The 27,014-nt window shown below is 33.8% G+C and overlaps 4 protein-coding genes across 8 annotated transcripts; 2 read left to right on the top strand and 2 right to left on the bottom strand.

Annotated features, from left to right (window-relative positions):
* Nucleotides 1–454: 454 nt before the first annotated feature.
* Nucleotides 455–2,417, top strand: LOC132700273 (small ribosomal subunit protein eS12). Of its 2 annotated transcripts, XM_060667448.1 has the most exons (5): nt 455–526; nt 636–663; nt 1,208–1,393; nt 1,684–1,840; nt 2,312–2,417. In XM_060667448.1, exons 2-5 carry the CDS (start codon nt 647–649, stop codon nt 2,372–2,374), a joined length of 423 nt encoding a protein of 140 aa, XP_060523431.1. In that variant the 5' UTR covers nt 455–526; nt 636–646; the 3' UTR covers nt 2,375–2,417. The 2 variants fall into 2 exon arrangements, with proteins under 2 accessions (XP_060523431.1, XP_060523424.1); XM_060667441.1 differs by having other exon boundaries at nt 471–663.
* A 1,013-nt stretch (nt 2,418–3,430) lies between these two features.
* Nucleotides 3,431–8,872, bottom strand: LOC132706621 (microtubule-associated protein RP/EB family member 1). 2 transcript variants are annotated; one of them, XM_060678076.1, is made up of 6 exons: nt 8,734–8,872; nt 7,749–8,017; nt 6,565–6,772; nt 4,630–4,742; nt 4,135–4,269; nt 3,431–3,735 (listed from the first exon to the last, which is right to left on the bottom strand). In XM_060678076.1, the coding sequence occupies exons 2-6, from the start codon at nt 8,013–8,015 to the stop codon at nt 3,676–3,678; spliced, it is 783 nt and encodes a 260-aa protein (XP_060534059.1). In that variant the 5' UTR covers nt 8,016–8,017; nt 8,734–8,872; the 3' UTR covers nt 3,431–3,675. The 2 variants fall into 2 exon arrangements, with proteins under 2 accessions (XP_060534059.1, XP_060534051.1); XM_060678068.1 differs by lacking the exon at nt 6,565–6,772 and adding an exon at nt 5,809–6,064.
* A 501-nt stretch (nt 8,873–9,373) lies between these two features.
* Nucleotides 9,374–20,351, top strand: LOC132704198 (superkiller complex protein 2). Of its 3 annotated transcripts, XM_060674086.1 has the most exons (15): nt 9,374–9,636; nt 9,903–10,099; nt 10,147–10,366; nt 10,976–11,128; nt 11,260–11,580; nt 12,572–12,834; nt 13,002–13,276; nt 13,330–13,581; nt 16,235–16,379; nt 16,692–17,198; nt 17,752–18,130; nt 18,668–19,033; nt 19,364–19,557; nt 19,709–19,843; nt 20,110–20,351. In XM_060674086.1, the coding sequence occupies exons 2-15, from the start codon at nt 9,920–9,922 to the stop codon at nt 20,323–20,325; spliced, it is 3,606 nt and encodes a 1,201-aa protein (XP_060530069.1). In that variant the 5' UTR covers nt 9,374–9,636; nt 9,903–9,919; the 3' UTR covers nt 20,326–20,351. The 3 variants fall into 3 exon arrangements, with proteins under 3 accessions (XP_060530069.1, XP_060530082.1, XP_060530075.1); XM_060674099.1 differs by lacking the exon at nt 9,374–9,636 and having other exon boundaries at nt 9,960–10,099; nt 10,155–10,825; XM_060674092.1 differs by lacking the exon at nt 9,374–9,636 and adding an exon at nt 10,642–10,825 and having other exon boundaries at nt 9,962–10,366.
* Nucleotides 20,352–23,594: 3,243 nt separating this feature from the next.
* Nucleotides 23,595–25,631, bottom strand: LOC132707615 (CBP80/20-dependent translation initiation factor). Its single transcript, XM_060679523.1, has one exon. The coding sequence runs from the start codon at nt 25,225–25,227 to the stop codon at nt 23,884–23,886; it is 1,344 nt and encodes a 447-aa protein (XP_060535506.1). The 5' UTR covers nt 25,228–25,631; the 3' UTR covers nt 23,595–23,883.
* Between the last annotated feature and the right edge of the window lie 1,383 nt (nt 25,632–27,014).

The following is a 27,014-nucleotide window of genomic DNA, read 5'->3' as shown; positions in this document are numbered from 1 at the left end:
TTTTACAGGATGTTGAGTCCCAAGAACAGTAAACTAGACTTGGTAGATTAGTTTTCGCCGCTTTACTCGAAACAAATTTAATCTGTAATTTGCATAGGAGGATATTTTAGCCTTTGACGTGGTTTGGGCGTTTAATTCAATAAATTCCTTAACATTTGATTTTAATGTATAGAGCAACATTTGTAATAAGTAGTGCGAGGAAATCCAAATTTTTTTTTTGTAAAAGACGAGAGAGACAAATTTTGTCCGTTTCTAGAAAGATTGGCTTTAACGACGTTGACCTGCACTGATAGAGAAAAAGAGAAATAATAACAAGACTTATTAAACAATAAAAGGTTTATTTACCCACATTAAGGATTTGCAACTGCAAAATGCTCTCTCATTTTGTCTTAATTCCTTACAAACAGTATATATGCAATACATATTATGAGTAGTAGGGTGGTTGTTTCGTATTCTGTGGTTTGGTTGAGTCTGTAATCTGTGGTTCTTTTTGGATTGGCGTTTACTGATTAGTGGCTGTAGCTTGGTAAATTACATCGGTTTTTATCTAATAAATTTGTTTCCATCCCATGATTATTCCAAGTTTCTTTAATTTCTAAAGCCTAGTTGAGGTTTATTACGTTTATATTTTCCAGGAAAGTTAAAAATGTCTGACGTTGAAATGTGAGTACCTAACCAAGTTGTATCTGGATTTTAAAATTTATCAGAAAATCGATAGTAAGGCCTATGATGTCTAATGGAAAAAGATTTTGAGTTGAAAAAAAAAACGTTTTTTCTAGAAGTTTTTCAGTTAAAATTGGAATTTCAACAGATTTTTAACTGCTTTTTGAGCCGTGTTGGTGCCAAACAAGAATGAAATTTATGAGTTAATTGAAGTTTTAGCTAAACTACCTAGTTCATATATCTTTTATCTCCTTCAAACCAAATTGGGATTGCTTAATGAAATAGGGACAATTAAACTGCTAAGTTAAGGTAAAATAGACTGTCAAAATCTCAAAATTGTAGCTATTTCTAACTACTGTAATGACCCTAGATTTATTAGTGTTGTTGCAAATTGAACCAATATATGAATTAATATTTTGGTTAAAGAATTTTTGAACACTTTTTCATTTAAAAATCTGGTTATGTAAAAATGTTATATTTTATTTGAGCCTGGCTGGATGTCACAACACAATATAAAGCAGCTTAAATTAACCAACATTTTTAGAGATGAAGCCCCCGTTCAGATGCCAGTTTCGGGCAATTCAATGGATGTTAACCAAGCCCTACAGGAAGTACTAAAAATTGCCCTTATCCATGATGGCGTAGTTCATGGATTACATGAAGCAGCAAAAGCACTTGACAAAAGGCAGGCTGTGTTGTGTGTGTTGGCTGAGAATTGTGATGAACCAAGGTGTGTAAATCACTTATATTACTAAGTTGTTATAATTCGGTATGTGAACTGTTACCCATATTTCAAAATCATGCACATGGTGTGACCAAAACCCCTTGGAATAGTTGAGGCTTTGTTATGATAATTTTTTTTAAAATTATTTCCATTTAATGGAAGTTGTTCCAATTGCTCAACAAAGGTGACTCCAAAATTTAAATAAATTTAGTAGCAAATACATTGAAATGTTTATACAGTAATTTTTCACTTCAAGTTATACTCCAGGTACCAATTTGTGTATAATTTTGTTTCAGATACAAACAACTTGTTTCTGCCCTTTGTGCAGAACATCAGATTGACCTTATTAAAGTTGACAACAATAAAAAATTAGGAGAATGGTCTGGTCTATGTAAAATAGACAACACAGGGAAAGCGCGCAAAGTCGTTGGATGCTCTTGTGTTGTCATTAGGGTAAGTATAATCAGAGTTCTCAGCTGAAATTGAGAGTTGTTATATATACTAAAAAATTTTGGGTATTTATAAACAGTTAATTTTAATTAGTGTTCTACTTTTGCTTTGTTTCGCTGGTAATGAGTTTGTTTAAATTAATAACAGTTCATTTAATTCATTTGTTGTTATTGTATTGATGCAACACCACAAGTAGAATTGCTTTTTTCTCTTTCAAATTTAAGTCACTAATGGCAAAAATGTTTTGACCTAAAATTCAGTTTTAAATATTCACTTAGTTAGATACTGATTTTTAGAATAACAAACATTTTTCAAAACTTCAAAAATTTATCAAACTTACAATTTAGCTTTGTGCGAAATTCTTAATGACTGGCATCGAATTACTTATTCTTAATGTGCTTAAAAAAGTCTTTTCCTTTGATTGAACTATTTCTTAAGCTAATTTATTACTAATTCTTGTATTTGATGTTTCAGGATTATGGTGAGGAATCACCAGCGCTGGATGTCCTAAAAGAATATCTTAAGAACGCCAAGTGAGAATGTATAATTTTATATATGATCAATAAATTTTAAGAAAACATTTGTCTTAAAATTATTAAAGAGGGAGAAGAGGCCCTTTGAAAATTGTTACATAAAAAACTGTGCTTTTTTCACATAGTTGCACTTAGTAATTGTTTTTGGAAAATCCTTCATTTAAAATTCCCTAATAGACGTGTTTTTTGATTTTATTCTTGTGCATTGACGCAAGTATTGTCTGCATTATGGGTATTTGAAAGGCACACATTTCAGTATTACCTTCCTGAAATTGCTCAGTTTCTACCGATTTCGTTTTCAGACTTTACGAAAATTACATCAGACTTATTGCAGTAAGGAAGAGTTATCCATACCATCATGAATAAAAATAATTTTTCCAAGTTATAGCTCGTATTGGCTATGCATCAACTATATCGAATCTGCGTTTGAAGTAATTCCTCTTTAAATGCAACAAAACAGTTAGACTATCCATGTTCATGTAAAACAAACATTCAAAGCTCTGTCTCTTAAAATACCTTTTACTCATTTGGATACACAGGAAACACTTTATTTTATGTTAGGTGAATAAAATGTTAGGCAAAACAAACGTGCCGCAAGAATATATTCACTTGTTTACATTTAATTAATGAATAACAGATCAAAATGCAGAAACCCAACAGCATGTGATGTCAGAATAGAAAGGTAGTCCCTAGGGAGTGTGTGTCCATCAAGTGACATGTATTTGGATTACGTACCAAAATGATGATGACATTTGCGTCCATGCATTTTCATTTCTAATGCTATCATGATAAAATCGATCTTCCGGATCATATACAAATTTATACAATTCAACGGTTTCTAGCAAAAGCTCGTCGAACATCTTAGATATAAATACCACACAATCACTGTTGCTTTACGAATAACAGCAGAACAGAGAAGTCGGCAATTTTTGCCCCTTCGAGAATACCGAGCGATCTCAGCGTGCTGATGTGAGCTGTCCGTGCTCATTCAATGTTCGTTTGTTTAAGTGTTTCCGTAAACATCAAGATTAAGGATTTGAAGGTTAATAGGGACACGATGAAACCATAATATGACAAGATTTATTGACTGCAGTAATTTTATATAAAATAGAAATGATTAATAATTCATGAACATCTGGGAGATGTGATAATTTCAAAACACATATTGGATTACAGTAACACTCCTATAAACCTATAGTGAATAAACTTAACCAAATGATATAAAATTTAATGTAGCTTGAAATATCATTTTACAATAACCCAAAGCAACTTATGCAAAAGTGACATTTGCTTTAGCTAATAATTTTAATATTCGTCTTCATCTCCTGCACCCCCTTCAATTTCATCGGGAGAAGCAAATCCCTCCTAAAAAAAATACTTTATTATTAATAACACAAACCTCCATGCTTTTAAAATTCCATCATACCACTTGCTTCAAATTTTATTGTCACCACAATTACATACAACTCTGGATTTTTAGGCTTTATCTCTCTAATAATTAAAATTAACATGATATCCCCGGCTAAAATAATTAAATGAAGTATAGGTAGAACTATCAATAAGTAACTTAGTCCACTTTCACTTTTTAAGTCTTAGACCCAATGGTAATATTTGAAACAACTGGCATACAACATTTTGGTTATGTATCATTCTAATTATTACTATATTATTTGTACTTCTTAAACACTTTGTTTTTTAACTTGTTTTGCGACTTTTTAACAAATAAGTTAAAATAAAGACCTTAAATGTAAAACAAAAACTAACCTCTGTGGCATATAAAACATCTAATATTTTCTGAATCAGGGGATTGTTCTCTTCAGCTTCTTGACACATAACCTCAATATCTCGAAGCTTTCCAAAGTAAAAGTCTCTTTCCTTTTCCAGACCTTCCACTGTTAACTAAATACATAAAAAAAAAAACTTTATTAGTTATTACACCCTATTTTTTAATTGTAACTTTTGTGATACAGGGTAGTAGATCAACATAGTCTTAAATATTACAATAAGCTGCTGACTTTTCTTATATTTACAAATATTTTTTGAAATGTTAATTTGATTTGTTTTTTTAATTTTAGCTTGATATGATGCACTGTCATATAGAGAAACTCTTTTTTTTTAGAAATAAATGGATTTTAAATATCATTTTTATCATAATAGAAATGGTGACATTTTATATTCCTAGGAAAAATATAATGATTATGTGTAAAAAGTTTTAACAATAGTCACAATTTATGAAAAAGCCGTTGTAAAAAAATTTACCTTGTACTCGGAAATTTGATTTGTTAAATCTTCTATTTTGCCAGAGAGGTCTCCAGCATTCCTATTTTGAACCGGTCTAGACGGTGGAGTTCTAACAGGGTTCGCTTTAGGCACTAAAACCAAAAATTTTGTACAATACTTAATAAGAAAAATATTGTATTTAATGCAATGCAAAGCAGTGAAATAAAATGAAAACAAATGGGATGAAACATGAAACTAGACATTGGACAATAAAAAGATATTGACGACGTACTTATGTTTTCCCAACATTTCTTAGGAGTATGTGGTCAAAACTCTAATTTCTTTTTAATAATATAAATTGCATTTTGCGTATTATAAGTATGTGGAAAAGTTGGTACACAACCTGGGCAGTTGAACGTAAAACCAAAATTAGAATTAAAAGTACCTGCTGAAACTAACCAAAACTATTCTAAATGGGTCCTGTCGTTTAGATATATATATCCATATGTATAATATATATCATAGACTACTAATAATTAATTTTAATTATCCTTGCATTTTTTTCACTTGAAGTGCTTAACCATACCTTATATTATTTATAATCAAGTTTTATATAACTCATGATAATTAAAGATTTCACTTGACTTACAAATAACCGAACCCATTTTAAAACTTTTTATATGATTTTTAGCTCTAATTTTAACACCCTCTGTGTTTGAATCAATTTTTCCGAATGCTCTGTATACCTATATATGCTTCCGGATAAATCAGATTTCAGGCCAAACTTTTCACCCTTAATCCAGGATGGTTCATATGCAAGGGGGAATTGTGTAAAAACAAGTGCTGGATAAACCCACTGAACTTAGGGCAAACTAATTTAGCCCGGGTGGTGTCCAAAATTAATGTTTATGATCGTAGTAGCATACGTATTTGAATCAAGTGTGGTTTCATATGTCTTTGCGGTCATAAGATTCACTTAATAACAAAACAAAAATTTTCGATGCCACCTTGGTCATAAAATCTTAAAGAAATTTAAAATCTGAATTAAAATTAATCTACTGGTAATATCAATTTATTGAGGAATAAGTCGAAAAAACCGTGAATGAATTAAAGTTTTGAACCACTGAATACGAATGTCAGCCCTAAACAATAGTTGAAAAGACATCGGAGAAAAACCTTTTTTTTTAATAAAATAAACCGTGTATTGAACAGACATACTGGCACGTGCGCGCTCTACTGGCTTCGAAGTTTTTGCTGGAGGCGCGGGTTGATGAACACCCACGGCTGATTTTCGAATTAGGCCGGAACCTTTTGGAGCATTAGCTCCTCCGTTGCCCAATTGCTCTCCGCCTCTGGCACCTAGAGCGTCATAGTCTGTTCCTCTGTAGTTGGCATCAAAAAATTTTTTGAACCATTGCAGGAATTCGAAATTATCCTGAAATCTGCCTTTGACCAACTTATCGATGGGCACTATCTAAAGGTTTTAGAGAAAACATAGTGGAATGTGTAAAATGTTAAATCTCATTTGCAGTACTATTTGTAAATTACGCCGTATAACATATAATTGATAACTGTTTCCCCGTTATGATGGCACACAGACACTAAAGCACATGACAAAATAACATAAAATTATTCAACATAAATCCATTCAAAATTTGAATGGTGTTGACTTGATACTTCAAACCAATGACACATGTTATACATGTTTTGCAGTTTAAAACAGAATTTCCCCATAAAATAATAACAAAAATAAACAAATATATGAAATGTATAGTCAACTACTCTACAAAGAAAAACAGCTCCTCTTGTCTGCGCATCGCCCTCAAGCCAAGTAATTAATTCAAGAAATTGGCTGTTCAACCTCATGAGATTTGCATGACTTTTAGTTTACTAAACTTTGAATGCATACAACGAATTATAAATATGACACGAGTCAGGCAAACCCCTTTAGCCAATAATTTGCTAACATCCTACCCTGCCTAATAGGAGCATGGCGAATTGGGTGGTGCCCATTAGTAGGTGGACCAGAATTAGCTCTTGCTCCCAAACCTATTCCACCCCTGGCCTCGAGAGCATTATATTCCCGCCCATCGTAGTTTGCATCAAAAAATTTCTTGAACCATTGCAGAAATTCAAAGTTGTCTTGAAAACGACCCTTAATCAGCTTATCTACCGGTATAATCTACAATTTTGAATTCACAAGCTAAACCACATTTTTATTTTATGGAACACATAAGGTGAATTAAATGGTAATGGTAAATGGTGGCTGTCCGACTACAAAATTTTAAAGATGGAGATCGGTAATGCTGCACCCAGTACCCTCTTTCTCTCCCCCCCCGCCCACAACTCTCTCTCTCTCTCTCCCCCCCCCCCACCCTCTCTCACTCTCTCTTGTTTTTTTAAATTTCAAAATAAAAGCAAATTGGTAAAGAAAGTGTATAAAAAATACCTTCAATTTTGATGTGCAATTTGAATAGTATCAATTTCAAGTCGTATTAACGGAGTTGGCTAGTGTAATAGACACATGATATATTTTTAAAAAGGATTTTTAATTGCTTATCATAGTTGGTATACAAGCGCCAGAGTTGCGGAAAATGCGGTAATATTCAGGGAGCAACAATGTCGCATTACTTTTAAATGTTATATAACACCACTTGTGTAAAAACGACTTTAAAAAAATATCCACTTTCCATTAACACCTAATCAAACATAGACTTTAAATCATCCTGTACTTAAAAATTAGTAAGCAAAATCTAGCCATAAAAAAAATTATTATAGCAAAACTTTAATTGCAATTAGTTTTTACTTTTCACAAAGTTTCTATATAATTGGGATGGCAAAAGTACTATAAAACATTTAATATACATTTTCTTTTCAGAAGTAATGGCACTTCTTGGACCATAGAAATTGTGAACACTGATTTAAACACATAAATGGATTACAAAAAGTTGTAAAAGGATAAATACTTAAACCAAAATGTAAAATGGGAAATGGGGAAAAACACAAAATTAATCCTTCAGCAAGGTAATAAGTCTCACATTGTTACCCTCAGAACTAATGAAGTCATTCTTAACAGCAAAACAAAAAAATGAAATTTGAATATAAATTTCAATATGTATACTAATTAAAAAACAACATAATAAACTTTAACAGCTTACCTTATCAACAGACATCTTTTTAAAACTGGCTTGAAGTATTTTAAAGTTTTGAATATATTCATGTTCTAAATTCGTTCGAAATTTCACTCTTTTCAGTTGCACCGAGCCAGGAAACAACATATCCATGAATTGGCAATATGCCGCACCAGTACATAGTTCTTCAATTTTTGCGAAACTACTATGAAGACACTCATTGACCCATGCAAGCATATCATGCCTGGAAAGGTTTTCAGAGGTCACGTTTGTTGAATACACATTTACTGCCATATCTGCAAAAAAAGGATTACATAAGAACTAAACAAAAAAATAACATTACTATTTACAAATCCTTTGAATGCCTCCTGCATTGGTTGCTAATGAATCGAACTTGCTAAGCAAAAGGAATCCAGAAAATTTATAAGTAGTATTACAGTAGCCTGTGGAAGTTTCCATGAAAAATTAAATATCATTATTGAATCAATTTTTTACCAAATTATTGTTAATTAGGAAAGCATCACTTTCAAATAAGAAAGTAACTCAAAAAAGCAAAGAAATATTGAATGCATTTTTTTTCTTTCAATTCTAAATAAGGCGTTTTAGTAGAAGCAAAGTGGGTAGCAAACAATATCAAATTTATATGGCTTTCATTTTTGAGATTTTAAATTAACAAATTTGTTAAGTAGAGATAATACCTCTACCTATACCTATAAAAAATAAGATTTCATTGTATGTACATATATTTAAAGTATGAAAAATTTACTTCTGTATATAAAATATGTATCTTTACTGTCTTAGGAATTTCAGATCGAACTCCAATGTTAATACTCAAACTTCAAACTAATACAAAAAGGGATCAGGTCTTAAAACTTGCTTGCAAATTTTTGTGCCATATTTTATGCTTGGTTGATAAAACGTCAGTGCTCGACGCCTATTTAAACAAAGTTTGCATTTAAAATTATTAATAATATAATGATATATCCAATTAACTAACTCTTTAAAAATTTACCTTTTGAAAAAATAGGTACCAAATTTTAATCGGGGAGTGGTTCAGAATCCAAAAAGAATCACCCGGCACGAGTAGTCATTTCAACATTAAAATATGTATCTTTCATAGAATAAAATGATTTCACTTTTTGAAAGGAAAGGGACAACAAAGAAAGTCAAGTCTACAATTCAAAATGGATGCTTGTCCATTGAATTTTTGTGTAAAAATTTTTAATAAATTAAATTTAAATAAGTACTCGTGATGATGCTTATGCTGGATTTAAATAAATAAATAAAACGAAAACATGTTCTAATTCAAATCACAGTTATTGGCATAGACAACCCATTAGTACGTAGAAAAAGCATTTTAAACATACGTGTCCAATGACCGATATATGCTAGGCCAGGCATAAGTTAGAAGCAGGAGTCAATTTTTATTTGATTTCGGTTTATTGGTATCGGTCAGAATCTTTTTTTGCTAGCTGAGCAAATTATTGGTTATTGGTGGTCGTTGACCAGAAGCGAAGTTCCTCGACGGAAGTCGGCAATGGGCGAATGATCCTAGCAGTCGAGCCCAACATTTTTTTGTGAAACGCATTTGATTTCGGAGAATTTATTGGAATAATTTGATATTCATTACAGATCAAGATCTTGATGTAGCCGCTATTCCGCAACAACCCTTACTAACTTTCAGTTTTATTTTACTACCCCTTTTTACAGACAGAAGAGAAAGCGTTAAATGGTTGACCGTATTACTCTCTCCTCTCAACTAAACCACAGAATATATATATAATTGGGCTCATCTCAATTAGGATATGCACTCATTTTCCGGCATCCGCCGAGGAAAATTGACCGATAACAAAATATATAACACCCAAGGTTCCCGGTGGGAAATGAACCCACAACCTCCGGCAAGTTCGAGTTGGTAGGTCAACGGCTTACCTACCGTTCCATCCTCGGTCCCTAACCCCAGAATATCAGAAACTAAACAAATTTCCGTCGCAAATAGAGCAAATAGCAACGTTAGATTGTGGTCAAACATTTAAAGCCTTCTAAGGAGTCTCGAATGCGAGTATATTGACAGAAGTATATTTAAGGAATCCCAAATTAAATGGCCATTAGTGCCATCCCCAAAAGAAAGCAGAAGATCACGGAATAACCTACTGTAAAAGAAATTTTATTTTGTTTCAGATGTTTTAGTTAACCATATGGATCTACCAATTCCTCCTATTTTAAGTAGTGTAAAGGAGCAGTTAGAACAATATGTTCAATGTGCAGAAAGTCTTTCAATCCACCATTACGAGAAAAACCAACAATTTTGGGCTCGAAAACCAGATGCTTTGGAACTAATAGGATGCGATGTTTCGCCTTCCACAAGAACATTGAAAGTATTGACATATATACAAGCAAGATGCTTTTAATTAAAATATTTTAGGTTCACAGAAATCTTGATACTGGGGAAATAATAAACTTCATTGAGATTATAAATGATTCGGCAGGAGCCGATGCCACTAATTCAATATCTTTAAATAGACTTCCAAATCCGCCAAATGAAACAATTAAAGGAAATGCCTTATACAATCCGTTTTGGCCAGCGAGTTTTTCCGAACCAAACCAGGATTTAACAAAACATAATTTACTGGAAAATCAAAATGGTATCAACTTTTATATAGGATTGGACAAAAGAAATTTTGATTGTCTGTAGAACTTTGTTGATCCTTGTTCTTAGAATGTTTTCTATAAAGAAAATTCTTAGCTGATTTATAGAAACATATAAAGTATTAAAAACTTGAAAAATTATTGCGGGATCTGGTCAGAATTTTAAAAGTAACTTTCAATTCATTTATTTCATTTTTTTATAAGTTTCACTACATTTGTAGTACAGATTCTCACAAAAGTATGGGGCAGAATGTTTGTGATTTAATTCCAGATGCCTGAAATGTAGTTTTGGACAAAACAATTTAGAGCTGATATACAATACAAATCTAAACCTGACATGGTATAATAGTGATGTATTTAAAATCTAGGAACATTGATATGGACTTGCAACCATACCTCAGCCATAAATATATAGAAACCAATAACTGAGAGTTATATTATCTAGTTATTGTCAAGTATGTTACCTTTATCTTGTCTCTAGTGTTTCCAAACTTCTTTGGTTAGTTTTAATTAACCTTATGACAATAAATAAAACACTTAGAGGCACCATGTTCTTGGTTTGTCCCATTTTGACTTACATTGCACATAAATGGATGCTTTTTTAGAATTGTTAACTGTACCCCCAGGATTCTCAAGAGGAGTAACAATTGATAAGGAAGGCAAAACACAACTTAAAACTAAAGATTATATAAATAAATCAAATTCTGAAAATATTGTTGATTTGTTAGACCTACTCAATTGGGATGAAGATTTATTAGGTGAGTTACAATTTATGTTTACTTGTAAATGATGTTGGCAACTAACAAGAATAGTTTCTTTAAAGACAATGGTAACATACAATTCTTTTAGTGCACTGTTATCTATTCCGTTATAATGCAATACATTTTAGGTGTGTGGAACACAAACTTAAATGAGAATACTGAAAGTCAGGATGTCTCTCAGGATCTTGTAATGTTACCAGAGGAAGAAGAGGTCCTTCCTAAAGAAATGACAGCTGTCATTAATTTAAGTGTTCTGCCACCGCCCACTGCTCTTAAGGGAAGCGAATGGGCAATTTTATTAGACACCTCAAAGCCCGTTAAGGATTTTGATAAACAAATTCCGGATATGGCGAAAAAATTTAATTTTGAATTGGATATTTTTCAACAACTGGCAATTTTGCAGCTAGAGAAGCATAATCACGTTTTTGTTGCGGCGCATACATCAGCTGGTAAATAGATCTTCTATTATGAAATTTAAAATTGTGTTGAGTATTCAGAATGCATACATTTCGGAGTTGAAGGAATATATTAGGGCATAGTGTAGATATACACTCATTATACTTCATTCTATATTTAAATGACAAATATGTTGCCAAATCAACTTGAGATCTTATCAAACATTACAGTGATTAATTAAACTCAACTAGATACTCATGTTGTATTAACACAAAAGATAGAAAATAAAAACACAGTTTGCTTAATCTAGGGGCCTGTAAAAGTGTGCAAAAATGTAAGATCATAAAGCTACTAGGTAAATTGAATGCCTTACCTATGCTGATGACATACTTTCCTAACCAACATTAAAAAAAAAATCGTATCGTTTTTTGGTCTGCGCATGCGTTGGTCATTTGCAATATGGGCAGTGACAGCACTGGCGGATGCACAAGCACTACAAACAAATTCCTAATGAATTACATATTTTGAACTATTACTATGTGATGAATATGATGTCGATATCCTGTATCATAGGAAAGATTTTTTAATCCTTTATAATATTTATAATATTCTGCATGGAAAACCTTCTGCCTCTGGATTTCTGACCGGGCAAGCAGGCAGCCCATCGTTTTCATTATCCAATGGTTTCATTTCTAGAGCCTTCCAAACGCTGTTTTATTAACTTTGTTGCACTATTCAACATTTTCTTAAATCAAGTCTATAACAAGTTCAGGGACAAAATGGTATTGTTTGTTTACGGTTGAATTTCTTTATAACTCTGAAAGTGGCTTAGTAGGATTAGCTGCGTTATTCTCTATTTATATCTCTAACATGATCTACTTGTTATCATTTCTTATTTTATTTTGTAAGTTGCTATGAATTTTGGGAATTCTTTTAATAATTCTCTTTTTGTTGTGAGGCAAATGCTTAATATATAATGTATAATATCGGGCTTCGCTGATTGATAAGTACATAAATAAATAAATTTGAATTTGTTGTTTTCAGGAAAAACCGTTGTTGCAGAATATGCGATAGCTTTATCTCAGAAGCATATGACTCGAGCGATATATACGTCTCCAATAAAAGCATTGTCAAACCAGAAATATCGCGATTTTAGGGAAGAATTTAACGATGTTGGTCTGATAACCGGCGACTTTCAAATAAACCAAAAGGCATCCTGTCTAATCATGACAACAGAAATTTTGAGATCCATGTTATATTGCGGCAGTGACATTACTAGAGATTTGGAGTACGTGATCTTTGATGAGGTAAGTTTAGGGAATTATCTATAATTTTTTTAACCAAATTAATACTCCTGTATCTCCAAAATCATCTCCACCACTGGACTTCGGAAAATCATTTTGTTTTTGAATTTGGCTTTATTTAGTTGCAATATATGCAATAAAAGATATAAAGATGTAATCATTTGTTCAAGGTGCATTACATAAATGATAGAGAGAGGGGTCATGTTTGGGAACAAGTGCTGATAATGCTTCCTGCACATGTTTGTGTGGTTTTGCTTAGCGCAACAGTTCCTAATACTATAGAATTTGCCGATTGGCTCGGTAGGACTCACCAAAGAAAGGTCTATGTGGTAACAACTTCAAAAAGACCTGTACCCTTACAACATTTCCTTTATACTGGGTATGGTGGCAGCAGCAGGAATAATAGATTTTTGATATTGGATGCAGACAATTGGTGCAAAGAAGGGTAAGTTGATGGCCGAGTTGAGTGTGTACTTTCAATACTTCATAAATTTTTAGTTACACCAAAGCTCGGGAAGCTTTAGAACAGCCCAAAAATCAGCGTCAAACTAAAAATCTGAATTTGTCACAAGAAAAAACACTTTGGACTGGTTTAGTGTCTCACCTAAGGAAAAATGATTTGTTACCTGTGGTGGCTTTTATTTTCTCTAGACAAAAATGTGATAGAAATGCCGAAGTTCTATCTAATTTAGATTTAACAACGCAAAAGGAAAAATCCCAGATTACCATATTTTTCAACAAATGTTTAAGGTAAGACATTATTTTATTATTATACCGATAGGTTACTACGGTTTTTACTTTTTACAAAACTTCTGGATTCCTCCTGCGTCGGGTTTTGCCGAGTCGAAATTGCTGATGTTTCGCCAATCATCCTAAGGGCCTCTTCAGAGCTTGATTAAAACTGGCTCATATTTTACTCTGTACCTGCTTATATATTGTTTGAGGGGGCGGAGCTAAATGAGGGGCATAAACAACGTCTCGGATGACTGATTCCCAAATTGGTGACCTGAGTCGCGGTTAAGATTGTTAGGTTGTTTATAGATTTCTTTAGATTCTCGGATTTTTCGGTGGTAGAAGAACTGATTACATGCAAGAATTTTAGTTTTATTGAATAAAATTTTATGTCCGGTTTCATGACCGTGTTCGGCTACAGCTGATGAGTTTATTTGTCTTAGTCGTAAGGCTCTTTCGTGTACTTTGAGCCTAGTTAATATTTTTCGTCCGGTCTCTCCAATATATTCTTTGCCGCATTTGCATGGAATGCTGTAAACTCCTGGCATCTCAAATGGAATTTTGTCTTTGACGGACCGAAGATGTTGAGAGATTTTTGGATAAGTGGTAAATCTGGTTTTGACATTATACTTCTTTAGAACTTTTGATATGTGGTCAGTGATGAATGTAAGGAAGGACCACAGTGGCAAGTGTAGGAGTGCTTTCGGCCTCATTGCTATTGAAAGGTTGTGGTGAAGTGTAGTTTTTGATGGAACGCTTAATACTTTCAAATTGGAAATTATTAGCGAGAAGAGCAGAGGTTTGAGGTAGTTTTATGGCTCTGTAAACAAGAGAGTTGATAACCGATGTTTGATGTTTTTTAAATTTTTTGTTTAATTACATTAGATACATAAGATATTCTAGTTATTTTCGACGAAGAATCCCTCTTTACCAAAGATCCTATTCCTGAAACTCTTAACATCATTGCTAGTCTGGAACATATTTCTCTTATAACAGTCAAATTTTTTAACAAACATCGGGAACAGCTATGGGTTCTCCGTTATGACCAGCCATCGCGAATCTATTTAGGGAAGCCTTTGAGAAGAATGCTTTCGACACCTTCCATCGAAAACCAAAATTATGGAAACGCTGCTTCCATGATACTTTTGTTATTTCGCCTCTTGGTCAAGAAACCCTAGTAGATTTTCTTACACATTTAAACTCTATACCTCCTAACATACGTTTTACCATTGAGTTGGCAATTAATAATAACCTTCCATTCTTAGATATGTGACTCGGGCTGAGATAGTTTTACGGCTCTGAGAGTTGATAACTGATTCTGAGCTGAATGGCGATGTGACCATGACACAATGAGCCAATGTTAGGTCTGAATTTCTATTGATAAGAATATCTAAGAATGGAAGGTTTCCAACTCAATGGTAAAACGTATGTTAGGGTGTATAGAGTTTAAATGTCTAAGAAAATCTAGCTAGGGTTTCTTGATCATGAGGCCAAATAACAAAAGTATCATCGACGTAGCGTTTCCATAATTTTGGTTTTAGATGAAAGGTGTCGAGAACATTCTTCTCAAAGGCTTCCATAAATATATTCGCGATGAGAAGGTTTGGTTCCAGATTCTCGGATTTTAATAAATCAGGTATTAAGAGTTCCATCAAAAAATACACTTCACCACAGCCCTCCAATAGCAATGAGGCCAAAAGCAATCCTACACTTGCCACTGTGGTCCTTCCTTACATTCAAAACATCACTGATCACATATCAAAAGTTCTAAAGAAGTATAACGTCAAAACCAGATTTACCACTTGTCCAAAAATCTCTCAACATCTTCGGTCCGTCCAAGACAAAATTCCATTTGAGACTTTACAGAATTCCATGCATATGCGGCAAAAAATATGTTGGAGAGACTGGACGAAAAATATCAACTCGGTTCAAAGAACACGAAAGAGCCTTACGACTAAGACAAATAAACTCATCAGCTGTTGCCGAACACACTCATGAAACCGGACATAAAATTTTATTCGATAAAACTAAAATTCTTGCATGTAATCAATTCTTCTACCAACGAAAAATCCGAGAGTCTATAGAAATCTATAAATAACCAAATAATCTTAACCGCGACTCAGGTCTCTATCTGTCACCAATTTGGGAATCAGTCATCCGACGGTGTTTGTGCCCCTCATTTAGCTCCGCCCCCTCAAACAATATATAATCAGGTACAGAGTAAAATACGAGCCAGTTTCAGTCAAGCTCCGAAGAAGCCAACAGGATGATTGGCGAAATGTCAGCAATTTCGACCCAACAAAAACCGACGCAGGAGGAATCCAGAAGTTTTGTAAAAAGTAATACAGTAGCCTGTGGACGTTTCTTTGAAAAAAAAAGGTTACTGCGGTGTCATTACATGATTTCTTCAAAAACCAACACATTTCCCCCGAAAATAATAAATAATTCATTAACAGTTGATTAGAAATATTATTTTCCTATATTTATCTTAATGCTTACTTTAGAGATATTTATTTAATTTCATTTTAACTTGCAACTACACTTAACTTGACGGGGAGCAGTGATTGTTTGTGATTATGTATATAAATGTTATTTTTCTGGTTATATATTCGAAAAAAAATTGCAAATTTTATACATATATTTATTTTATTTATTTATTTTATATTATTAGGTGTTTGAAGGAACCCGATCAAAAGATTCCGCAAATTGTTAAAATGCAAGACATTCTCAATCGAGGAATAGGAATTCATCACAGTGGTGTTTTGCCTATTGTCAAGGAGATAGTAGAGATGCTTTTTCAGAAAGGTCTTATAAAGGTAAGTAGTTTTAAGGGAACAAGTATTGACGTTACGCAATGAATGGAAACGCCGGCAGCCATAGTCAATCATTTAAACTAGGGTATTAAAGGAATTTTTAAGGCTTAAAGGAATTTTTAAGGCACAGTATTAATTCTAAATAAATTTGGCAACCCTGACATTGTTTCAGTTAGATATGTTCGGTTGGCTTTAAAATTGGTATTGGATTGTACACGGTATTGTGCTCATTGTTTATCCACGCTGCTGTTTAAAAATAGCGATTGAGAAAGGTTATACTTCTTATTCACCATATTTTATTAATATTTATTGTAGATTCTTTTCGCCACTGAAACATTTGCAATGGGTGTTAATATGCCAGCTCGAACAGTGATTTTTGATTCTATCCAAAAACACGACGGAGTCGAGTTGAGGAATCTTTTGCCAGCAGAGTATATCCAAATGGCCGGTAGAGCTGGCAGAAGGGGAAAGGACGAAAGAGGCACAGTAATTATATTGTGTAAATGGCAAATCCCGCTAGACACTGACCTTAGAGCAATGATGACAGGACTGCCCAGTAAGTTAGTAAGTCAGTTTAGACTTACCTACGGGATGGTACTGAGTTTATTGAGGGTGGAAAGTCTAAGTGTAGAGGGGATGATGTCACGTAGCTTTGCCGAAGCAGATCATCAAAAAAATGTGACCGATATACGAAAAGAGCTTGAAAAAACTGAACGACAATTGGAAGAATTAAATATGCACCAACTCAGTGGCTATTTGGAACCATTGGTGAAATACTATGATGCGGCCGCAGCATATTTAAACAAGAGGAGTAGTATACTGGTAAGTGTGCATTAAGAGGCGGAGTAGCTATTTTTTGAACATATAGGATTAGAATGTACATGAGTTTCACCATTATTGTCATTATGCAAAATATTTTCTAATAATTAATAAATATTAAAACTAGTGGTAGCTAGTAACTTGTAATGCGGTTAGTCTGAAATTTATGATTGTACCACAATTCCTTAAGTTTTGCCCAAGGGCTATTCCAAAATATAAAATACTTTAAAGGCCGTACAACAAACAACAAACATAATCAGTGAACAAATAACATTCTACACTTTTTATAAAACTTCTGGATTCCTCCCGCGTCAGTTAGTCCACCGAGGTATATATAATTTGACCCAGAAGCAAACAATATTAACAATGGCAGTAAGCCGGGTTTTTATATTTTAATATATTTATAGTTTAATAACACTTTCAATATTGCTGCAGTGATGTTCGATAGATATCTATTTATCATTATCTAGATACAAGATCTAATTATAAAATTGTATTTTCCATCTAAAAACGCTATTTGATATACTCAATATATGAGATTTGTGTTGTGTTCTAGCCAGGTATTTTGAATACACATAAACTACATAAGGCAATGCAACCAGGAACAGTAGTAGTATTAACTAAGAGAAATTACGTAAATCATCTAGGACTTATATTGTCAGTTGACCAAGTGAAAAAAAACTGTTCTTATAAAGTTCTAGTTCTTGATCATTTGGTGGAAAACCAGGAAGAGAGTAGAGATGATTTATGGTATCAAATGATTGCTCTAGCCCGAAGCAAGCTTTATTTGCCACATAAAATTAATCACACGGTGTTGACTGTAAGTGCTCTGGATATATTTGAAATATCTTCAAAAACTTTGAAACTGAATACTGATTTAGTATTAAAAGACTGGCAAAAGCGACAAATGGAAAGATTCAAAGATGACCCACCAGGTTAGTTTTATGTATACTGTGTGCTCTAGACCAGAATAAGTCAGATTTACTATTTTTCGTGTGGCCGCACCGCTCTTGAATTTGGATATGCACTGCGTTCTAAAAACGAAAAAATTTATAGAAAAATTCACCTCATCCGCAAGGCACTTATTTATTGACGGAATTTTTATTTCATTCGGTACGATTTTTCTCACACGTCAAACGTACTGCATAACTGAATTCAAATAACGTCGAGGGTGCGATATGTCCTATGTTCCTAGTAGCCTGTACGTATATTATCAGAATATTTTAAGCTGGCCTAGCATAATTTTAAATTAACTCGAATTTAATTAATAGTGATACGACACCCAAAAGTTACTTTAAAGAAATCTTCTTTTGTCAGGAACCTTTTCATTGTGTGACTGCGTGAACACTTGTTCTTGACACGAGGTAGACATTCAGATATTTTTAAATGAAATAAAGTTTGTAAATTTGCTTGGTTCTCGCTCAGCAGCAGCAAGTAATTAAACATTCTTATTTAAATTATTATGTTTTAAGGTCAAACTTGTGCGCAAGCAGTTCAAGAATTGGAAAAACTTACCATGCTGTACAACGAAAATAGAAGATCAAATGTTTTATCCTTTTTACATTTTATAGTGGATCTTAAGATAAATGATCAACATTTGTTTCACCATTTAAAGGAGATGTATGAACAGAAAGACAAGCTTCTGGATTACATACCAAGTACACAAATTCCCAATTTTGAGCAACAATTCTTAGCGGTCTTTAATAAGAAGTTCATAGAAGAAAAAAAGAAGAATCTGGAGTTTAAGTTATCAAATGCAAGTTTAATTCTGTATCCCGATTATCAGAACAGAATCGAACTTTTGAGAAGATTAAATTATGTTGATGCAAATAATAGAGGTTTGTATAAACTTTTTTTTTAACATGATCTTTACGGCATAGAAGCGATGATTAGTATGTTCCCGAACCATGTATAAGGGATGATTCGTGATAAATTAAATTTTTGTACAATGTACACGCGGCTGTTTTAGAGACATAGCTTTAATTAAATGTAAATAACTGTAATGCCCACGGGCTTTTCAGTGTTATACAGTAAAACTTATTGGCTATTTTACCATGAGAACAATCAAAGAACAATACTAAAAAAATCTCAATCAGGATGAAATTATTATTATTTTAATGTTACCTCATATTTGTGAATTCTCGATTATTTAATTTTCCACTCCGCAGTGCAGCTTAAAGGCAGAGTTGCTTGTGAAATGGGTATGAATGAGCTGTTTATCACTGAAATGGTTGTGGATAATATTTTTGAGCACTTAACTGCGTCAGAAGTAGCCGCGCTGCTTTCTTCACTGGTATTTAAAGTGAAGCTCAGATTTGATGGAAGTGAATTTGAAGACGATTTGACGCCGGCTTTAAAAAAGGTGAGGGTGTATTGGATATGTAGGTAGAGAAGATTATTTATATATATATATATATATATATATATATATATATATATATATATATATATATATATATATATATATATATATATATATATATATATATATATATATATAAATTAATTTATAGGGAATCGAAAAAATTAAGGCAATTCATCTTAGAATTGCACAGGAGGAATTGCAGTTAGATATACACACCGAAGAATTTCAAGGTGATCTGAATTTTGGATTGGTTCACATTGTCCATAGATGGGCGAATGCTGAGGTATGTTTAAAATAATTATCCTAATCCTGATAAAAACGTTTATAAAAATGGTGATTGTTATTATAGCTCGAAATTTAAACCCTGACTATCCCATTTTTAGCAAGTGGTTATTTATTGGTGCTTATACTCTAAACGTTTCTCGAAACAAACAACAAATAGCCATTCAATGGGACTCAATCCCTCATCAATGGTTAAATGAAATAATTTTGCTTTGAAGAAAATAAATGTTCTATCTTTTTTATGGAATTATTATTACTCACTTTCAGCCATTTGTGGATATTATGAAGCTTACAGAAATTCAGGAAGGTATAATAGTAAGATGTATACAGCAGCTTAATGAAACCATTATGGATGTACGTGATGCTGCAAGAATCATTGGTGATCCCGAATTACAAAGTAAAATGGAGGAGGCTTCTACTTGTATTAAACGGGATATTGTTTTCGCAGATAGTCTGTATACACATGATGATATTAAAGGTTAAGATCAAAAACTTTTACTTTGTTATTGTTTTTTATAACATAAGTGTAAAATAGATTGAAAAATGGAGATAAAACGGTTTATGGGTTTCTGTTGACTCTGCAAAGAGCTGCCAACTACAAAAGGCACGTAAATCACAATTATAATTTTGTAATTGTCTTAATCTTCTCTGGATCTCTCACCCTGCGTCCCTGATGTTTCCTTAAGCTTTTTTCGACATTTTAATTTCGCAAAATATCTCAAAAACAAACTGACATGATGGGGTTGAGGGATCGGCGTAAACACAAGTGACGGACATGTTAATTTTTTCGTTTGGGTTCTTCCTGCGTCGGTCGTTGATGAGATGAGATGCGAACTGATTTTTCCGTCTCAGAAAGTTAGTGGGATGATACATTTACCACACTGTTTGATAGTTGAGAAGAGTTTGATGATTTCACTGGTGTTGACGTTAGTTTTTTAAATTTTTAAATATGATTCTGGATAGATAATAAATGAAGATTTTCTGCTTTGTCATGAATTATGCTTGAAAGAGTATCAAACTCAGATAGGGACAAGATTAAAGTAATTTGAAAAACTTCAAAATATGTTTACAGGCGGATCCGGTCATCTTAAAAATGATCCTACGTCGTCCATAGGATCCAACTTTACATGTTATTCAGGCTGTCTTATAAAGGGTTAAATCTATCAGAATCCCTTAAAAAGTCTGTTAGCCGTCATGACTCCAAAATTCCTCGTCTCTACGGACTCCCTAAGATTCACAAACCAGGATTACCCTTCGAGCTATTGCCAGCTCCATTGATTCACCAACATATTCTCTAACAAAATATATAGCTTCCATATTAAAACCCTTTAGAGGGAAAACTGGGGGAGGGAAAGGGTTTCTTACCTAGTTTCTTTTATTTCATTGAACAATTAAAAACCATTACATTACATCCACATGATATTCTGGTTAGTTTCGAAATAGAATCTCTAGTACCTATTCCTGACTCACTACAATATTTCTGAGAATCTGGAACCAAACCAACTCATCTTAATTGAAAAATTTTCCTTATGACGACTAAATTTTTGAACAAACTTCGGGAACAGCAATTGGTTCTCCATTATCACGAGTCATCGCAAATATATTTATATTAAGTTTTTGAGAAGAAAGCCCTCGAGACCTTCCATCTAAAACCAAGATTATGGAAACGCTACTAAAATTAGAACATCTTCATCTGCTCTTCTCTCCAATCATTTTCACATTAGAGATATTACGCGTTCCATGACAAAATACACTTCACCACAACCTTCCAAAAACGACGAGTCCGAATTTCAATTTTATATGAAAAATTAACCTAACTTATCGAATTTTGCGTAATTAAGATGTTCGACCTTATGTGATCGTTTGACCCAAAACTTGAATTAGGCGTTTGGGAGCTAATTTCCACACACATCATCAATGCAAGTACAGAATATATCTGTACAGGGTGCCCATATTACGAAATTAATCTGGTAACATTTTATACGGAAAAACTCGATTTTTTAAAAATTAAAAAAACATTTTTTGAGTATGTGTTCTATACCTAAAATCAATAGTTTCAGAGAAAATCGTAATTTTAGATATCACAATGACGTAGGGAAACATATTATTGTAGTGCTCTCATAAAAGCATATAGTACGAAATGCCAAATTAATGAAATTTGTAATGATTTTTGAGTCTTTGCATTTTTTCGTATTAATATTGTAATATTTGAACCTTCAGATAATCCAAAATATTTATTTTATTATTTATAAAAATAAATCAATTGCGACTAAACATATAGAACTTTAAGGGATGCAGACAGAGATTTAAATAGTAAACAGTAATTGTTTCATTTTTTTGTATGAAAATGTTGGATTAAACATTGAGAAAAAAAACCTTGTAAGAAAATGTTATGGACCGAAAATCACAGAATGACCCTAGGTAACCCACTGCCAGAAAACTTTCGTCAGTTTTCAGTTTTCCATAGTAATAATATAATGTTTAGTATCACTGTATTGAAGAAATAAGAGCATTTTTAAATCCATACTTAAATTTAAGTTTTTTTTAAAAAATATTATGGCTGTCGCGAAATCCCGATTTAACACTGTATTTTTTGTGGGTTACACAAAAATCAAAATCGAAACAATTACTCTCTCAATCAATGGATTCAAACATTCAACGAGCGTTTTCTGGCATTCAAGTGCGATACACACATTGTATACAACTGAAGACGGAAAATGTATTGATAATGAATTATATATAACTCTAATATTATACTTTAACAATATTGTACACATCACACACAAACTCGCGAATAAAGTACCGGAAACGCTTAAAGAGACTCAACAACAGGGTTTAACTAAGCTGTGACGTCTTAAACTTACACTCTGCGAACGTTTGATCGGTGAATAACATGGTATTTTAGAGTACACACTTATACAAAAAAGATTTTCACATATCCGACAATCCGAACGAATTGCATTGGAGTTGTAAACGCCTTTTGAAGATAGTTTATACTATAGCTAAGTGAAAAACTAGAACTGAGATGCTGGGATCGGGACCAGCTCAGCACTGAGAGTTTAAAAAATTATAAATTTATTATTATTTTAATGTAATTTAACTTAATTTCTGTTTTTATATTCAAAATAACAATTTTTTATAACAATTTATTGATATTAGCTAGGTTTGGGGTTCACATGTATTATCCGCGTATGACCTCACTACTTGTGATTATTGTTAAATTAATTCATAGCTCCCTACTACTTTCCTATAAAATATTATTTCATGACACTACAATTATTGCGCATATCTATAATAAATAATCCGAAAATTATAGTTTTATCAGCTGTTTTGGTTCAGTGATTACTATAAATATTAACATATGTGGATCTTCTTAACTTTCGATGAGTAATCGGCATTAAATTATCCCACGACTAACTTTGTTTATACATATCTCAAAAAATATGTAAAATACACATAGCAGTTATTAATTTAGTTTAACTTAATTTTTTTAATGTTGTCAAGAGGGACCTTAAAAAATTACTTATACGACTTATATTGGGTGTGCCAAAATTAAATGTCAATCTAAATACAGACAAAAATAAATGCAAATTATGGAAAGATAGCAACAAGTGTTTGTTAAAAATTAAGAATTTATTTCCAACTGATGCACAAAATCACATAAAAATATACAGAAACCTTGAATAAAGTACATTATTTATTCGACCTATAATAAAATGAGCAAAAATTTAATTTTATTTTCTGCGTTTTATTTTCTGCGTTAAAAAGTTTGTTCTACAAAACGTGATCTGTAATACTACTGGTTATAAGACATTTGGGCGATCAACCCGCTAAATATGCAGGCACTTAAATAAAAAACATGTTTTGCTCTCATTCGAAAGGTAGGTACAAAAATGATTCCAAAATCAAAGGCTCGGAAACAGAATAATTATTCCCAATTGTTATTAGCAATCGAATGGGAAAATTTAACTTAATGGAAAAAACTATCCTTATCCAAAATGATAATATTAAACTTACAATAAGAACCTAGTTCATCTCTGACTACTTTATCCTAGGATAATAATACAAGACTGAAGACCCGGGTAACTGCCAGTTTGACGCATGCAATTCTATAAGCTGTAGCAAAGTTCGCCTCACGCTCGACGAACAATTGCCTGACAAAAACCCATCCCGCACGCCCGTCAGCAACTCTTCCATCATCTGCGGTATCTCGACTTCCATGTCGCGTCCTATCGACGTCAGAACGAAAAACAAACACTCGGTCTCGGTAGCGCACCTAATCGGTTGAGCAACGCAAGCCCGACAACACTTTGCCAAAACCGAGAGCAACACTAGTTCCGGCTGAAGCGATTCCGTGCTGTCTTTGATCTGTTGCCGCTTCAATTGACCATAGAGTTCTGTCAGAAACCACATAAACGCGGTAAACCGCGTGCCGTCGCCCGCCTTGATTCCTCTCAGAATTTTATCACGTTCCTGGTACCACTGTTGGCAAGTGTTTAACAATGATTCGAGAAACGTCTGATTCTTCTCTTCCTTAATTATCGCTATGCATAGTTTCGAAATCGACTCGCTGTACTTGATGCCCTCGACCACTTTCTCCATAACAATTTTCACTACATCCATCAGCATCCTCGACGACAGTTTGTTCGCATCCGTCACGGCCTGCTTGACGTCTGCACGCTGCGGCTCGGAAAACACGCTGAAGTCGATTTCCTCGGTGCTGACCAAATCTTTCAGTTTGTTGGCCAGAGTTTGTGCGTCGCCGGCCGCCGCTCCGACGCTTTTCGACCTCTTCAGCGACTGCGGACCATGCTGTGCAATCTGGTGAGGCTGCGAATTGCCGTAAATCCAGTTGCTTTGGCGGTAAATCGGTTGCTGATTGGCGCCCGTGAACACGGAATGAGGGAGTAATTCGGCGGGATACTGAAAGTTAGAGGAGGACATCGCGCTCACAATGTGAGCGGCCGACGCAGAGTGTAACAACGGAATCGGCATACCGTGAGCCAAAAGTGGTACAAATCCGGGATGTCGTAAGATGTTTCCGCTCGATTTAGAATGTTGCAACGGTACAGGTTGGAAACCCATCACGGCTGCGTTTACGTTACCGCTCGACTTTGAGGGATTGATTTCGTTCATCGTGAACTCTTTTGCGTGCACGTTGAGCTTTCCAGGAACGTTTGGCAGATCGGTGCGTACGTTCGGTGGTCGGTAAATCTCCATCGTCGGCTTACCCGCTTTGATGGTCGCCATCGTGTGGCTACGTCGTTTCATCGCATCTTTGTTTGGTTTCACGAAGCTGCGTTCCCTCGTCAGGACGGGATTGGTCGACTTATTTATTGATATGTTGCTCCTTTGACTACGTTTCAGCTCGGGCGCGTGCAACATTTCTAGAGACCACAACACTACTCGGTCGGTTTAATATTCCCGATCACGCGCACAGCCTAATTTGGTACGTGCAAGGCGAAGTTATAAGTACCAGGTGGGTGGATAACATACTCGACCACCTTTGTGTTGTTTCGTATTATTGTTTCGCGCGTTTGATGGGTTCGAGTAGAATTTTCATCGTCTCAATTTGGTTAGCATTGAAGACTTAAAAACCGAGACGCGATTTCGGGCTGACTCGCGAGAGGCGACGCAGCAATCATCGCGGTATATTTAGAACGCATAATTTTAACAACATTATAAATAGTTGCGTGTGTGTATTGTTAAAGTCGTTCGTTTACGATTCGCGATATCCGCGCGTCTTGTCTGCGGACAGAGTTTATACAGGGTAATGGCGAAGTTCAAATTGTAGAATTGCAGTATTCTAGGAAGTCGATATACTTGGCATTGAAGATCCTGTGGAAAAAAGGAATAGGGTTCAGTTAAAAAGACCACGTTAACACCACACGACCAAACTGTTAAAACCGATCCTCGTAAACGATATTAAGTTGAAATGCCTTGGTTGCAAGATCATCTGGAACTTCCTAGCACTTTCGGCAGTGCAAAGAAGACGTTGGAAGCGACAGTTAAGGTACTAAAAAAGGAAGGTTATTTGAAGCATATGGAATTGTATTAACAAACTGTCTTTGATTGATGCATCGCCAAAAGAAAAAGGATTCGCTCCATGCCTATCGCGAAAAGGGTGCCAACTTAATAAAATTGATCCATACAATACTATATCGAGTCGGATTGGAAAAAATAGGAGTTAATGCTGATAATTAGAAATCCAAATATAGTAATAATAATAATAATAAGATATAAGAGTTAAATGGGGACTTTCTAAAATTTCTGTAGAATGAAAATAATGTGATCAATAAAAGTTTATAGTATACTTTGCTTTTGGAGTGACTTAACTACAGTTATCTTGGTAGAGTATAAAAGATATGTAGATTGACATTGCCTTATTCATGGCGACACATACCTCGAAAACTTAATCCTGCAGACCTGCCAACCAGAGGTGTTCTGCTAAGAAGCTCTTTGGGTCATCAAGAGCTAAACATTATAGAATGACCTGAATCCAGTACTTTATGCAATGAAGTAAAAATTAACCTAGAGAAATTATAGGGAGTTACTTCTTTGCTAGATGGGACAAGAAAGTCCAATGAGGACTTTATTATTATTATTGTTATTATTATTATTATTATTAATATTATGGTATTTTTAACGCTTATATAAATAATAAATAAATTGTAGACATCCGAATGATCGAAAATGTAAAGATTATCTGATGCTAGAAATTTAACACTGAGGTTAATTCAGAAGCATTCATTTAAAAGGCCTCACGATATATCTGTAGTGTTAGTTAAACCATTCACCATAAAGATGGGGTTTTAAGAGTAAAACCAAATTCACTGAAAGCAAAGATTTAGCGAAGTTTATCTATGTTCTGCTTTTATGATCATCCAGTATCGAAGAGATTGATCTATGATGAATATGTGTCATTGTGACATGCTGGAGTTCAGAATCCAGTAACGAGAGATAATAGATAAGTTAGTAAGAGCTGTAATGCAAAAGTGTCTTACACGACGTCGACTTAAATTGAAAGGTTTTAAGCAACTCTCGCATCATTAATTAATGCCATAATATACAGGGTGTTCCATTTAAAAATATAGGATTAATTGATACTCATGGTGTGGTGAAAGTTTTGGTTAGTGTCTTTATAAATTGACGGCCTAACTAACCAAGTTTAT

The sequence above is a fragment of the Cylas formicarius genome, unplaced genomic scaffold (genome assembly GCF_029955315.1).
Source record: "Cylas formicarius isolate icCylForm1 unplaced genomic scaffold, icCylForm1.1 PGA_scaffold_10__41_contigs__length_53128322, whole genome shotgun sequence".
Classification (NCBI taxonomy): domain Eukaryota; kingdom Metazoa; phylum Arthropoda; class Insecta; order Coleoptera; family Brentidae; genus Cylas; species Cylas formicarius.
The sequence above is the reverse complement of the archived record's forward strand: the minus strand, read 5'-3'. Positions and strand labels throughout refer to the sequence as shown.